Genomic DNA, 10,749 nt, shown 5'->3' on the forward strand with positions numbered 1-10,749 from the left:
ACTACAAGACAAAATTATGCATTTTCGTACTTAAACACGTTTGTAGCAAAATATTTACATCTAAGTGAAAGTACACAAAAATAGTAGCTGATTGACTGATATTATACTAAGAGAAAAAATGTTACTAAAACGAAAAAAAACTTTTGTGTACTATAACACACGTACGTCGAATATTTTACATTTGTACTTATCAAAAACAGACATGCTTACTATAAACTTTTTGGGATATAATATACACCATTATAATAATTGCAAATAAAATAAATGCAATATGTTTAATTAAAAAAAAAATCAATTAATTCAACCTAGTCAACATACTGGCTACCATATCAAATACATAATACGATATATTAATAAATAATAATATAGGTTAATTTATGTATTCATTTGCCTCCAAAAACGAGATAATGTATTCCTTCACTGTTTTTCTAAATAAAAAACCCCAAAACAAATCGTATTATAATTTTCCGTATTTACCGAAATAAGAAATTGTCATCCGCTTATTAATTTAAATAGATACCTATGGTTTTCTCATCAAGGATATTGCTCAATAAACTTGTATGTATATGTAAAGATCAACATGAAAGAAAATAAAATTAAAAATTATTGTGATCAAATATAGTAGGTAAATATTAATTTTTATAAAAATTTAGCACTATCTACTAAAAATTTAATTTAAAACATATACATTATGTTATATAAATTATTGTTTTTAATTATCTATTTATTATGAATACAAAGAGTGCAAATACATCAAGAAATAATAAATGAGGAATATAAATAAAATACTCTGTGTTGTAATTTTTTACTTACCTACCTACCTAAATACTAAAATAATTTTAATATTTAAAAAAAATAGTATATATAGTTTTAATACTTATACAGGAAAATAGACATTATTCTAGCCAACAAAAATCATTTGAAGGAAAATTAAATATAACCCTCATGTCTCATGATGTCTCATTTTTGAAAAAAAATTGACCGCCTCCGTTAAGAGTCTTTTTTCTTAAATTCTTAAAAAAACCTTTTTTCTAATTGCTTGTATTTTGTATCTATGTCCAAGCAAAAATTTTTTTATTTTTGAAAAATATTTGAAAATATCTTATGAAAAATGAATTAAGAGTACTAAAAATCTTCTAAAATACATTGTGGTCCACAGATTACAATGATAGATATTCGACAAGGAAGTTTAAAACACTACATTACAACATTATAATAAATGTCTACTTATTAGTTATTCAATAAGTATTGTTTACTAACTTCAGACAGTGCAGATTATATTATAATATTACCTATTATAATAATTATATTATATTATAATTCAGTGTTTTTTATTTTTTTATTTGTTTAATGCATTATAGTTTATAATGTACACATGCAACGACGCCAATTTTGTATGCCACCATCGACAACGTTAAGACACATCGGAGTTATCGAGACCGGTTCATGTGCATACAGTTTTGTCGTTGTAGTCTGTACGCGTACCTGTTGAATGTTGTTTGTTGTAGTCGAAGCGCGCCAGTCCTGCAGTTATGTTCGTATTGTCGATTTAGTATATTATAATATTATTTTTTTCATCTCGAATAAGTGACTGTTAACAATTTTCGAGATAGATAACAGCAGCTGTCCGCGTGTGCGTGTGAGAGTGTGTGCCATTGTACTGTTATTCTTATTCTTATTATTATTATTATCATCATCATCATCACTATCATCGTCGTCGTCGTCGACCGTCGTAAGTGGCTCACACGGACGCGCTACGCCGTTCGACGACAATAACTAAAACATTTCAAAATCGCCTTTAAACAATCGTTATTACTCCGTATTGCTGGTGGCTGTATATACGCACAAGACCCCTATCGCATTCCAACGACGATAAAGATAACACGACCAGGATTCGGTTTAGTTTTCAAAACACTATGATGCAGGTGGACAAGTATGAATTTTGATGCCGAAACCTCGGTGAGTTTGAGACGATTTTCTTTTCAGAAATTATTTGACGTCATTAACACTAGACTTGTCACTCGGAAAGACTACAGAAACCTAAGTTGAGGTGGTTCAAAAAGAGTCATTTGAAAGTGGGACGTCCCAATTTTAATTTATTCAATTGGGTCAGTGATGATTTGGCAGGAACCAATTTTCATGAAAGAAATCCCCTTGAATTAAACATATACACACAAGATACAATAGATTACATTCATTAAAATAGGGATGTCTCCATTATTTGTCTGAGACTTATGATAATTGTTAAATGTATGTTATGTGCCTATGCTTTTATTAATCGTTAGAAAATAAAAAAAATTAAATTATATTTAGAACTTTAAATTATAGATCAAGATGCATCCAATCTGTCATATTGATGACTATCATAGTCCATAGAGTATCAACAGATACACTGACTGTTCTAAAAAAATAAAAATCATAGAATCTTTTTATTTATCAATCATTAAATCCACCAGTATTATTACAGGTCCAATTTATTTTATTTTTGAAAGATCTTTTGATTGATAATATTCAGCAAATTAGTCTTTCCTATTTAATCTTTTTTCAACAAAACTGTCAGCCTCGAATTATTATCTCGCAATTCTTTCAAAGTTTTTTGCCATGCAATAATGGATTCGTCTGACCTATGTCATATTTCATTATTTTCTTAACTCACCAATTATTTATCTAATACACATTTCCAATATCAAATCTTTTTTTTTTTTTAATAAACAAGCCTATAGTTTTTATCAATCATTAATTTTATACTATACATAACATAATATAGTAATAGGTTCATTCTGTATTTTAAAATAAAATAAAATGAAAAATATTAATATCTTCATATTATTATGAATTATAGCAGCCAACATGGAAATTATGGGGTGAAGAAAGAGAAGAAGGTGCTATTTATACAATTTATTTAAAAAAAGTGCGGTATCAAAATCCTACAAAAACTTTACTGTTGGTATGTTATTTTTTCAATCAGTAATTGATTTTTTAATTTATATTTGTTGATTTATAATATTTAAAGAAGTAATTACCTTGAATTTATTATAGGAATCTGATGATGAACGATCACATTTAGAATGGGAAACGATTAGAGTAAAGTTCATTAAAGCTGGAACGATAGAAAAATTGGTTAATAGCTTAGCATCAGACGATGGTGAATTAGAATCTACATTTGTGAATATATTTCTTGCCACTTATAGAACTTTTGCATCACCTCATCATGTTTTGTCATTGTTAATTGAAAGGTATAAATATTATTTTATTTTACACAAAATCACATAATGGTCTATTTATATATATAATAAATATTTCTTTGAACTAGATATTTTTTTTTATTAATCAATAAATTATTAAAGTCGTATGTATTCTTGTATTATAATATTCTCTAACATTGATTTAACAATAGAATTAATGTATTTATTAGTATGAAATGCCTGAATCAAATACATTAACTGCATTAATTAAGCCAAATTTTCTAGTTTTAAAATACCTAATTTTAAATCAACAAACTTAAGTGACAAAATTAGTTATTTCTCTAATATACCTATTGCTTTGTAAACAAATAGATTGCTTTGATAATTAAATATTGAATGCTATTCTACTTAACAAAATTTGTTAAATATTTTTCATGCTTATTAATTTATTTTTTAGAGTTAAATTTTTTACTTATTTCATTTGTTTGGTATTATTTGAAGTTTAAGAGTTTACATTTATTTCTCATTTATTTATTGGTGTAAGAAGACACCTCATCCAGGTTAGATGTCCCGGATGTGGTATCTTCTCTCCGTCTTACATGCATACAATATAGCAAAATTTTGTTCAACAGTTTTGTTTATCTTAGCTTTAATTTTATAGTAAATTTAACTACTATTAACTAAACATTAAAATATTATCTAGACTATCAAATTGGCTTTTATTAATATTATTATTTTATTTTACACTTGTGTAGGCTCAAGAACAATATAATAAATTTAACAAAATAATGCATTATGTATAGTAAAAGTAACAAAAATAAAGTACATTATTTATTTAATTAGGCACTCAATATTTGTAGCAGAGATAGTTGAAAAATACTGAATAAAATATAAATATAATTTTTAAAGTGAGTTATACACATTTTAAAATTGTAATATTTTACTTAGCTATAATCTACTTTAAAATTATAATATCAATAAAAGCCTAAGTAACGATCTAAAGAATATTTTTAGCTTCAAGTTTGATTATAAATAAATTTACTGCAATTTTAAAGTTAACAACATAAATTGTATTCTACTGTATCCAAATTTGCTATGTTTACATGCATGTAAGATAGAGATATCGCATGAAAGTGATGTGTTCTCTTCAATATTTCATTATTTTATTTGAACAATATTTAATGGAAAACTTTTCTTATTAACTAAAAAATAAATAAATAAATTCAGTGGTACTAAAATCTACATTTTGTTTTAATTGATATTTAAATTGATAATTTTTTTCTGTGTGGAGTCTAGAATAGTGTATTATAATTTATAATTTATCAACCTTACCTATATTATTAATATTACGTGCATTAACTAGAGCAAAGGTTAGGTGCAAAATTGAGGTTTATGCTATAATATTATTTGAAATATAATTTTTAAGACTACCAAATTTTTGTAATTTTACACTAATAAAATAAAAATTAAGTATACTAATATACTCAATAATGCATAATTGCTTTAAAAAAAGCTAAATTGCATTGATTTAAGCAAAGTTCTGGAATTTGAAAGTGAATGAAAATGTGCATTTTAATTAACTCAATGAAATTGAGTATGTGTCTTTTGTTTTTAATTCTTTCTAGTTTAGTTAAATGTTTATTTTCTGCCAATATGTCTCAGAATTCATTAAAATTTAAAATCTGACTAAATTATACCATTGTTGTCTATGTAATTATTTCAGTTAAAAATTAAAATTATTATTTTATGATTATATTTAATTGAAAATATCATGGATGTACACAAAATTTTATGTTTGTTGTAAATCACATTTCTCACCATCCCAACAGATCATAAAGCAGTTTATTTATTTCTTTCATTGTAACATAAGTTGAATCATTGAGAGGATGTCGCACCTGCATATGTTATCTCCATCTTACACATAGTCAATTTTCTTTCACCAGTTTCAATAATGTGCTTTTAATTTTGATATTAGAGTAAATTGACCTATTATCAAACTTTTAGTTAAGAACTTCATTTATGTTCTCTTATTGGCTGTATGATAATTTAATTTTTAAGTGAGTTATGAGCATTTTTAAATATTTCTATTTTTCATACTCATATCTTACATTTAATATTAGAATATCGTAAAAAACTAACAAAAGAACACTCTCGTTACCTAATGTAAAAAAGTTACCTATGTTCTTACCTAAAAGTTTGATAATAGGTATAGGTTAATTCACTCTAATATAAAAACTAAAAACCCACTATTGAAACTGATGAATGAAAATTTACTATGTCGTTTGTGTGTAAGATGGAGACAACACATGTAGGTGCGACGTTCTCTTAATTAGAAAAATAGTATTCATACTTAATACTATTGTTTGTTTACTATTTAATAAAACTAGTAAATGGCATGTTTGGTAAAAATGATATACCTGTTCATATATTATTTAGCTATAATATAATATGTAAAATTTATTTTAATAATTTAGTTTTATAACACTGCATAGTATACAAAAGGTTTTTGAACATCTATTAATTTGATTTGCATCTGTAAGTTGTGAAATGTGTATGATAATATTTGTAGTGTATATCATATACGATGTGTGGACATGCCCTCATCAGTATAAGATAATAGATTATAAAAAAATGAATAGGCCACAACTACTCTTATACTAATAATACTGGGCTGCAGTTCCAAATGAAAAAGTAAGATGAAAATTATAGTAGACAGTAGGTAAGGTAATAATTTTCAAATTCAATGATGAGTCAAAATTTGGAAAACATATCTCATATATAATGCTCTCACTCTAGTATAGGTGTTCATGTTTTTTCTCATGTAATGGTTTTAGTTTGAAAAATTTATAATTTTTCAGCATCTGAATAGCACTAATGTGAGATTCTATAAACAACATTGAAATTAAAGAAATTTAAAGAAATATTTTTTGAACTTTAGACTACTTATGAAATTGAATTAAATAATAATTTTAGTACCTTGTATTTATAAAATTTAACAAGTATCAAGTTAGTGTTTTATACTCATGCATATTTTTATTTTATTCTTTTTAGGTATGAGTATTTAGTAAACAACAAAGAAGCTTTATCGGAATCAATGATCGATCCACATAAAAAGTAATTTCTTGTTTTAACTTAAAATGCTTGTATATAATTATTATTATTTTTTCAATTTGAAATGATAACATATTAGTTATATTTGTTATATTATTATTGTCTGTTATGGTTGAATGACAAGTGTAACATTATTTAAACATATTTTATAAAAACTTAAATTCAATCATATTATTATATTAGCAATTGTAAATACTTAACTTTATATTATTTTAGGACTGTTGTATCTGCATTACATGTGTGGTTGGATTCATATCCTGAAGACTTTCGTGATCCACCTTTACATACTTGTTTACGATGTTTACATTCCTTTACTTTTACTTATTTGCCAAAAACTGAACTTCACATAAAAGCAACATATAGACTTGAAAGATTTCTTAAAGAATGTAAACAATCAGGTGTGTACCTAACTATATTTTTTTTCAATTTAAAGCTAATTATAAACAATTTCTAGATGCTACAACATTTATTAGTGATGATTATGACTTAGTTATTGCTAATTCTCCACATTCTCCTTACAATTTTCCTAACATAGCAGAAAGACATTTTGCTGAGCAGTTAACTCGAATGGATCGTGTATGTAATTTTATTTTATTACTGTTATTTTTATCGATATTTCTAACCTATATTTGATTTGTATAGGATGTTTTAAGAAATATGGTTGCTCACCAATGTTTAGGTGCAGTTTGGTCTAAAAATAAAAGAGCAGGGTCTGCACCCACAGTCCTTGCTACAATTGATCAATTCAATGCTGTATCACTTAGAGTTATCAGCACTGTTATATTAGCAATCAATTCAGATAGACCACATGTTATTGAAACTTGGATTGACATTGCTCAAGTATAGTAATGATAATTTATAATTAGTTTGTAAATAAACTTTATTATTTTTATAGGAATTAAGAGTGCTCAAGAATTTTTCCTCATTAAAAGCTATAATATCTGGTTTACAATCCAATTCTGTGTTTAGGTTAAAGAAAACTTGGCATTCTGTTCCTCGAGATAAGGTAATGCTAATGGAGTAAACTGTATTAAATTAAATACATACAATATTTCTAATAAAAATATATATATATATATGAAAAAAAATCCCTAGGTGGAATTGTTTCAAGAACTAGCAAGAATATTTAGTGAAGAAAATAATCAATGGGCGCAACGAAAGTTATTAATAAGAGAAGGTACAGCAAAATTTGCTGACACATTTGGACACAATGATAGACATTTACAAAAAATTATTCAAAAGCAACAAAGTACAATGAGTGTGAGTTACTTGTGTAAATTATTTAGCTAATAAAATCCAGTTATCTTTTTTTTATATATATATTTTTATTAAGTGAATGAAATATTTTTAGAAATTAAACATTGGAACTATACCATACTTGGGGACATTTCTGACTGATTTGACTATGATTGATGCTGCAACTCCCGATCTCTTGCCTGATGGTCTAATTAATTTTGATAAAAAAAGAAAAGAGTTTGAAGTATTAGCTCAAGTATGTTTATAATTATGTATATTTCAAATCATGTTTATTTTAATTATCTGTAATTGTCTTAAATATTTATCTTAATTGTTTGGATATTAGATTAAGCTTCTTCAAGGAGCAGCAAATTCATATAACATACCTGAGGATTCAGTATTTGATCAATGGTTTCATTCCATTTTAGTTTTGGATGATAGAGAGGCGTTTAGAATTTCTTGTCAAATAGAACCATCAGATAATATACACTCGTCATGTGCAAATTCAATAATAGGAACTGGAAAAAAACAAAAGTATATCAAGTATAATGTTTACAAACTCTTAAATTATTAAATCTAAATATGTATGAATGATTTCTATTCAAAGATATTTTTACAGTTATGAACATAAAAAAAATGATTCAATTTCTAGTAATTGCAGCAGCAAAAGTTTATATGGACTATCCGATGATGGTTTGCACTCACCGAATAACTCTTTAGATAAACAGGTAAACAAAATATAGTTCAGCAAAACTTTTACTAGTTAAATACTGAAATATATGTACTATTTAATTAGTTAAAATAAAACATTAAACTAGATTAAAATGTTGGAACTAAAAATATAGAAATAAAAGTAATCCCATTATTAAATTAAACATATGGCTTATTAGTAGAAAATTTAATGTATTAAATATATATATATATATTTAGCTATTAACTATATTATTTTAAAACTTTAATCTATAATATTTATTAAGTATTTAGGGTGTAATAGAAATACTTCACCAATGTAATTAAGTACAGTAGAACCTCAGTTATCCGTCCCTGACTAAATGTCTTTTACGATTAACCATTAGGTGCCACACTTGCACGACAATTTGCGCGTTGCAGTAAAATCTTATCGCCTTGTGTATGAGTAGGTTTATCCGATACTTAACGACAATATTTACTAGATAAGCGATAAGTACATATGTATATATAAATTAAAAAATAATGATAATAACATACCAATAAGTAATAGTACCTAAGTATATCAATATGCATGTCATAATTATTAAAAAAATATGTATATATGTTTTAAAAATGTTTGTTGCTCGCTTAACCGTCTTTTTGATTATTCGTTAAAGCTCTGGTCCCAGACTGACGGACAATTAAGGTTCTACTGTATATATTAGTTTTTGTTCTTATCAATAATCCATTTTCTTTTTTCATTATTATTATTAAATAATTAACAATGTTGTTACATAATATATTACATTAAAATTTAGAAAAAAAAGTGAAAATTACTATTAAACTAGTTTTTTTGTTACACTGTTTAAATTATATTATTGCATTCAAAATTAATATTTATTATACAAAATATATTTTTTTTTGATTTGCAGGATTCATTACTTGACCTATCTTCTTCATCGAGTAGCTATTCGTTACAATCTTTTGACATGTCTCTAAATGGAAGCAATAACACTAATATTATAGTTAAAAATAGTGTCAATAATTCAACGTTTAATACTTCGTCTGATTTTTATATTATTCGGATAACAGTTGATGCTGAAAACGTTGAGACTGACGGTATGTACAATTGTTAAATTAATTTATATTTAAAACTGCATACAAATATTGAATATAATCATACTGTAATATTGTTATATTACTTAATGTAATACTAAATACTTAATTACTTAATGTTTATATATGTACTCATATATAAACTATTCAAAACTCAAGTTTGCTTTTAAAATATAATTAGAATGAGTCATATAAAATGTTTTATCTATTTGAAATATTGTAATTTTAATTTTAAAAAAATTGATATTTTAAATTAATTACATGTAATCCACAAAACTGGAAATAGATTAAATGTCTTTAAAAAAAAAAAAATATGATTTATTTTAATTATTCCTAAAATTTAATTTAAAATACCAATATAAAATATAAAATAAACTATGCTGTTTGAAAAATTAAAAAAATATTATCTATATTTTAGGAGTTGTGTTATACAAAAGTATTATGTTAAGTAACAATGAACGAACACCACAAGTTATTAGAAATGCTATGCTGAAATTTTGTATTGACGATGATCCAGAAAACTATACTCTATCTCAAGTTTTACCTGATAAAGGTTTGTGTAACTATTATTATATTTCATGTCATTATTCTTAGCTGAATTTATTTTTTAGAAATGATTTTACCAATGACAGCCAATGTGTATTATGCAGTAAATACAGAATATGATTTAAATTTTTTGTTACGGAAAAAGACATGGAAAAACAACACAATTCCTAAAAAATAAATTATTTCTAATAATGAATTTATGTTATTATGTATAATTAAGTTTAATATTTTATTGTAATTGACTGTTCTGTGTATAAAAAAAAGACAATCAATAAAATAAATAAAATTTCTGTGTATAATGATTTTTGTTTGAGTATATATTATATAGTAGCAGTATCAGGAATCAATGCATTCAGAAGTTAAATAAGTTGTATGAATTAAAAAACTGGTAGATTCAACAAGTAATTAATATAAAATCATCTAAATGAATGGGGTTACAAATCTTATATGCATACCATAATAAGTAATATTTATTTTGTTTTGAATAATTTATCTTATTAAACAAACAATTCAAAATGTCAAATAATAACTGTCATTAAATATTTATGTGATGATAGCAAAGTGCAATCCATTAATACACATAATTTAGATGGCATATTATGGTAAAGTATTATTTAAGGTTCTAATGGAGGAAGTTGAAGTACTGTTGATTTTTTGTTTTAATGAAATAGAATTACTAACATGCCACCACCAATATTGTTATTGTTAACTTCAATATTATTAAATTTGTGGATCAAAATAAAAAAGGAGTTGAGAGCTTTTTTATCTAGTTGCCATAATATAGACGATTAAAATAATTGTTTTGACCTTCCTAAAAGCTTAGCAATATTAAAATCAACCAGTTATTCTTACTAGAATTAAAAAAATCTAGTATAAAAATAAAATT

General features: G+C 24.9%; 1 protein-coding gene across 2 annotated transcripts; it reads left to right on the plus strand.

Annotated features, from left to right (window-relative positions):
* Positions 1-1,525: 1,525 nt before the first annotated feature.
* Positions 1,526-10,089, plus strand: LOC112591420 (ral guanine nucleotide dissociation stimulator-like 1). 2 transcript variants are annotated; one of them, XM_025335234.1, is made up of 15 exons: positions 1,526-1,959; positions 2,843-2,947; positions 3,040-3,236; positions 6,237-6,299; positions 6,513-6,694; positions 6,751-6,872; positions 6,939-7,136; positions 7,192-7,302; positions 7,392-7,556; positions 7,648-7,788; positions 7,879-8,075; positions 8,152-8,260; positions 9,134-9,320; positions 9,736-9,870; positions 9,929-10,089. In XM_025335234.1, exons 1-15 carry the CDS (start codon positions 1,936-1,938, stop codon positions 10,039-10,041), a joined length of 2,049 nt encoding a protein of 682 aa, XP_025191019.1. In that variant the 5' UTR covers positions 1,526-1,935; the 3' UTR covers positions 10,042-10,089. The 2 variants fall into 2 exon arrangements, with proteins under 2 accessions (XP_025191019.1, XP_025191021.1); XM_025335236.1 differs by having other exon boundaries at positions 7,879-8,066.
* Positions 10,090-10,749: the final 660 nt, after the last annotated feature.

Source organism: Melanaphis sacchari, unplaced genomic scaffold (assembly GCF_002803265.2).
Source record: "Melanaphis sacchari strain LSU unplaced genomic scaffold, SCAv2.0 Contig134_pilon_pilon, whole genome shotgun sequence".
In the NCBI taxonomy this organism is placed as follows: domain Eukaryota; kingdom Metazoa; phylum Arthropoda; class Insecta; order Hemiptera; family Aphididae; genus Melanaphis; species Melanaphis sacchari.

Coding starts and splice junctions, on each gene's coding strand:
- LOC112591420 (XM_025335234.1), top strand. CDS start 1,936: ATGAATTTTGATGCCGAAACCTCG. Junction 6,873..6,938: donor AGTTAACTCGAATGGATCGT/GTATGTAATTTT, acceptor TGATTTGTATAG/GATGTTTTAAGAAATATGGT. Junction 7,557..7,647: donor AGCAACAAAGTACAATGAGT/GTGAGTTACTTG, acceptor AAATATTTTTAG/AAATTAAACATTGGAACTAT.